General features: G+C 43.1%; 1 protein-coding gene across 1 annotated transcript in view; it reads left to right on the forward strand.

Annotated features, from left to right (window-relative positions):
• Positions 1-5497, forward strand: part of COG2 (component of oligomeric golgi complex 2) — a 237479-nt gene extending 231982 nt beyond the window's left edge. Inside the window, exon 18 of the mRNA XM_029594187.1 lies at positions 4474-5497. Coding sequence (XP_029450047.1) covers positions 4474-4575 — 102 coding nt within the window. The 3' untranslated portion in view covers positions 4576-5497. The remainder of the gene's footprint in view (positions 1-4473) is intronic.
• The last annotated feature ends 503 nt before the right edge of the window (positions 5498-6000 follow it).

The following is a 6000-nucleotide window of genomic DNA, read 5'->3' on the forward strand; positions in this document are numbered from 1 at the left end:
CAGTCTCTCTCTTGCACATGCTGTCTGACTCTCACACACCCAGGCTCTCTCTCACACCCACATGTTGTCTTGCTCAAGCACAGGCTCTCACTGTCACATGCTCTCTCTCATACAATCATTCATACACAGTCTCTCTCTTGCACATGCTGTCTGACTCTCACACACCCAGGTTCTCTCTCACTCCCACATGCTGTCTTGCTCAAGCACAGACTCTCACTGTCACATGCTCTCTCTCATACAATCATTCATATACACAGGCTCTCACTGTCACATGCTGTCTCTCTCACACACACACACAGGCTCTCTCACATGCTGTCTCTGCAAACATTCAGGTCCTCACTCCCACACACAATCTCTCAACTCACCTCATACACAATCTCTCAACTCAGCTCACAGACGCACACAATCGCTCAACTCAGCTTACAGACGCACACAATCGCTCAACTCAGCTTACAGACGCACACAATCTCTCAACTCAGCTCACAGACGCACACAATCGCTCAACTCAGCTCACAGACGCACTCTACGGGCCCTCAGCCTCTCTCTTACCTCTGGGCCGCCTCTTCACGGGTCGCTGCAGGATGGGCTCTGCAGCGGCCCTGATCTTCTCGGGCCGATCCGCGGTGGGGACCCTGCTACCGGGCCTCCTCCTCTTCTCTCCCCGCTGCAACAACGCTGCTGCTCCTCTTCTGCACGCGGCTGACGCTCCTCCCCCTTTCTGCCCGTGTGGCTCCGGCAACATTTTTCTTCCGGGGCCGCATGGGCAGGAAGGAGGAGGAGCACCTGCACGTTTCGACGTGACCTTTTTCTTCTTCGGGCCGTGGTGAGGTGAGCTCCACCACGGCCATGCCGATCTTCCTGCTGTGTGTCCGCGGCACACAGCACAGCGATTCTTCCCTGCTCAGCCACCAGTGGGATGAGCTCCACCGGCGGCTGCATTGGCTCCCACTTGCCGGTGTGTCACGTGCACCGGGCTTGCTCGACACACTGGCACACCTCAGGCGACACACACTTTGGAAAGCTCTGCTCTAGAAGGTATACAAGAAAGTTTAGCTAGGTAGAAAATGAGTGGACTGCTGTTACCTGTGATTAGCTGAGCTGCTGCCACATACCAGGAGAATGAGAGTGGGGCCTATTATGGCCCACCAAAATTTACCCGACATTTCTGTAAACCAAGAGGAGGAACAGAGAGGGGCTGTTCATACCCATAAGAAGCCTCAAATCACACTGCTGCATGTTTAGCGGAGGTGGGTAAGAGAAGGAACTGATTATAAACCCCATTGCTGCATTTCATGAGGATGGGGAGAAGAGGGGGCCGATTTCAGATATTAGAAACTTTTCTGTCTCTGCTGCATACTGAGAAAAACAGAGAAAAGCTGGATTATCACAGAGGTGAGAAACAATTTCTATTACTACCACAGCCTCTGCTACTGGGCTGACAGAGAGAGAGAGAGAGACAAGGACAGCTGAACCAAAAAGTGAGTAGAATGGCTCAAAGGAAGAAAGGAGGCATTGGAACTGGGGTTGACAGTCTGAAGAGAAAGATAGAGGGAAGAAATTATGAGACAGGAATAAAGAAATGGAGGATAAAGAGGGGGACATGAATCCATGATTGACCTGGTTAAGAGAAGTGAGAATGGATGGCAGCCTATTAGAGAAGAGAAGGAAGAGAACTCCCAGGAATCACCCTGGACAGAGATAGGAGGGAGAGAGAGCCACTGTGGTCTTGGAGGGAAGAAGGGAAAGATGACCGCCAAGGATCAAGGAGGATGGAGGACAGACGTTAAACACAAAAGTTATTAGGGGGAGGGGGGGACACACACAGACAGACATGGAGCCTTCTTTCCTTTTTCTGAAATCTAAATTATTTTGTGATTATCATTTTATGCATGTGTTTGTAAGAATTATAAAGGAAAGCAGGCTCAAAGGGGGACAGTTTTCAGGCAGGGTAAGTTTCTAAACTATATGAACAAAAATGCCTTTTGAAAATTGCTATTCGCCACCACTGAGGATAAAAGTACCAACACTGTGAACAGCATGCATGTTTTTACCTGGGGGGGGGGGGGGAGGAGGAGCAGGACTAGACTGAGGGAGAGAAAGTATATGCAGGAATTTAATTTTGAAATCCTCATTCATACTTTCATGAGATGAAAAGTACATTGGGAAAAAAGTACTTGCTTTCTCCTGCTAGCCCGAGTTTTCAAAAGGAAACTCCATGGGCAGTTTCCCTTTGAAAATTAAATTGCAGGTCTGCGAATACCAGTGCTGATTTTCTCAGGCCATACCAAGTTGTCAACATGGAACTTTTTTGAACTTGCTTATTTTTCCCCCATTGCAGCTGAATTGGAAGATGGAATGGGCTCAATTTTTAATTATAGGGGCAATTTTTAAATAGCTTTGGAAATTGCCTCCCTATGTGTATAGTTTATACATTATGAATGATTCTGGAGTGCATATCATTATTTATTTTGTTATGGCATGCAAAACTTAAAGAGAAGTGTGTGGGGGTCCATGAAGCTGGAAAGGAGTTCGTGTTCCCTGAAAGGTTTGGGAATCCCTGGTCTAATACAAATCTAGGTGTGCAAAGTTGGTGGAGACCAGAAGCAGATTGCAGGAAAATACGAGCTTGAGAGATTTTTTCAAAACCAGCCTATGAGATATTTGTCTGACTCTCCTGTGTGCTTTCCCTGCAGCATGTGAGTCAACAACTCCATAAAGCATACCAAGCTAACCTTTGAGATGTACATCATCTGACCTGAAACCTGGCAGAATTGAGCCAAATATTTCCAATATAAATTTCATATTTTTCCTAAATAACATAGTAGTAGAGAATGACAGGAGTCAAGTGATACCTTATACACTGACCAATTTATTGATGCATGAGCTTTCGAGGACAATGTTCACTTTGTCAAAAGCATCTACACTAGACTAACATGGCTGTCCCTCTAAAGATTAGTAGTAGAGCACACTCTAGTCCAGGGTTGGGCAATATGAGCTGCAGTCCCTCTTCCATCCATGCAAACGGTTGAACTCCCAACAAATTTGGTTACAACTTACATACCATATACTGTATATCCTAGATTCCTGGTCTGATGTTAGTCTCTTGCCAACCAATCAACTCTTGAATCAGTTACCAAATAATAAGACAAGCCCGCTGCCAGCCAGTGTCAGGCAAACACCAATAAAATATTTTAAAATATCAGATACATTAAATGGCACCTAGTTGTTAAAACTAATAAGGAAAATAAATCCCCCACTCTCCAAACCTGGAAACTTATGGTTTACAGTCAACTTGAGATTGTCCTGGTTTAGTTATGGGGATGTGCACAAACATTTTCCTCTCTTTAACACACCTGTTCATTCCCTAACACACTTGTATGCTCACTCACAAGCACACTCGCACATGCTCTCTCACACTCGCACACAGGCTCACTGACTCACATGCTCTCAGCCTCTAAATAAATTTAAAAAGTATATTTTTACTTACATTGGTGATTAGGGGGAATCCGGGCAGGGCTCTAGAAGAATAGGGTCTGTGTGGGCTGCTTATTGTTGCTCCCAGACGTGGTAACCCTTGGTGTGGGAAGGAGCAAGCTGGAATGGTCCAATGCTGGAGTGATTTTAAATTACTTTTGCCATAGCCCAAGTATGAAGGGGGCTGGCGGCTGAGAACAACACAAGTCATTGAGCAAGCGGTGAGGTAGCAGGAGGTCTGCTGGTGCCTTCTTACCATCAGAGGCCGAGCGGTAGGGGAGAGAAGATGTTTGAGGAGAGCAGCGAGAGCCAGCCCATAGAGCCATGACTACCACTGCTGCCATCACCACCAGAGGCAGGACTGAGTGGTGAAGGCTATCACTGCATAAGAAGAGCTGCTGCTGGGTCTAGTGTGCTGTGACCAATACCAACTGCATGATTGTCTTGACCAGCCAACTGGGATATTCCCCAGGTCTCAGACTAATTTGCCCTAGTGGAGACCTTTTCCAACAGACTCACAGCTGAAAGGAGGTGAAGATTTATCCAACTATTGGATTTTGTTTTTCTTTGTTGGATATGTATATGTTTTGTCCCCCAATACAACATTTTTGGCACTGAAAGGTGATGTGTTGAGTGGAAAAAATGCTTCCTTATTTAAATTCTTGCAAGTCTGATGCATTGGCACAGCAAAATGTAAAGGGAATGCAGATTTTTGATAGCCACTGTCATCTGTCCTGCTGAAATTTAATCTGTAGAGAAAAACCCAGCTAGCCTTCAAAATAATCTCTCTCCCATTCACTGCACTGCTCTTCAGTCTTCCAGATAGTTTTTTTTTTATTTTGGGAAGCCTTCTCAAAGAGAAAATAAGTCTGTTTTATATTTTTTTAGTCTATCTAGATACACATTGCACCATCTGCATAATTCATACAAAAGTTCAAACAAGGAATGAATTATGGGAATTTTTTCTTATTTACTTTCTTATCTTTTTTTGTTTCATAGATGCAGAATTTGGGACTGAAGGCAAGTGACATAGAAAGCTTTCCAGTTCTTCGGGAGCTTGTTCTATCTGCCAGAGATCAGGCCACAACAGTCTCAGAATAAGTTTACTGTAATGACCATGATGTTGGAAGTGGTTTGTCATTTGATACAAGGCAGAAGACTGGCCATCTGTTTTGGATTTTTTTGTTTTATACAACAATTCAGAATTTATCAATGTGGCTCCAGAAATAAGTCTTCTTAAGACAAAGGGTTTTAGTATAGATGGATGTATAGAAGGGGAGCTAGATAGGTGCTCTTATTCTGGAGGGAGAGGGGTGTTGGTGGTTGCCAGTACTCTAATATGCTAATGTTGTAAGATATACAATTGATTTATTGCCAGTTTTCTTTGAAAGTACTGTAATCCAGGCTTTTATTTCCCTCTATTCACTCTGTTCACACAATCATCTCAATTCTCCTATGCCTCCCTCAGTTCCCTGATAAATTATTTGTGCCTCTAGTTGTCATCAATATAGACAGTTCTGTTTTTATTGAAGCAAATACTTCAACCACGGCTCTGCTCCATCCTTCCTGGGTTGCAGATAGGAAAGCCACCACAGCTCTTCTGTCTTCTCCATAGTTTTGCTGGGGAACAGTTGCTCTGCTCCATAATTCCCACAGTACTGCCACAGCTCTGCTCCATTATCCTGTGTTGCTTTGATCAGATGAGTGGAGAGCATGAGGTTGGTAGGCTGGCAGCAGGGTTTTTAGGTGCTTGGCAGGAAATCATTGACACTACTGGCAACCAGGTGCCCATATTTTTCAGCATCTGCATATTATACATAGAAACTTGTTTCTGTAAGGTTTTAAAAAATAAATTTTTGCCAGTCTATGGAAGATAGATAACCTTAATGGATATAGAAATAGAGTTCTAAGCTCTTGTACTATAAATTAAAACAAAGAAAATATTGTATTTTTAATGTAAACTCTGTATTCAAAATCATAAGCATTTGAATTTTAAAAAGATTAAATTGAAAGAAATAGACAATTACATTGTTTTCCTTTGTCACTGGGGAAATGGTATAAAAACTAATTTTAAATATTAGGATGGTGGACATGTATTCAGTATTTATTATTGGAGATAAAATATAATTCTTTCCATAAAATCCTGGGAAAGCTGTCAGTTTGGGAGTATTTTGAACAAGTTCATCCATTTCCAAACAAAAAAATTGTCCTTTATATTTCTAACTTTGTTTTGCCAAATTTTGTTTATTACATTGACCATTTTTTAGTTTGTTGATAAAAGCTTTCTGGAGCTTACTCCCAGAGAGCCTTTATTAGCCCTCAGTCTGTAAGAGGAGAAGTTAAAAGACGAGAGAGAACATGAGGAACAAACTTGAATTGCAGACATTGGAATCTAAGCATGATACATTCTGGGCTACCACTTGATGTGACTCGGTTATTTACACTTTCGAATAATAGAAGGACTAGGGGGCATTCCATGAAGTTAGCAAGTAGCACATTTAAGACTAATCGGAGAAAATTCTTTTT

This window comes from Rhinatrema bivittatum, chromosome 3 (assembly GCF_901001135.1).
Source record: "Rhinatrema bivittatum chromosome 3, aRhiBiv1.1, whole genome shotgun sequence".
Taxonomy (NCBI): domain Eukaryota; kingdom Metazoa; phylum Chordata; class Amphibia; order Gymnophiona; family Rhinatrematidae; genus Rhinatrema; species Rhinatrema bivittatum.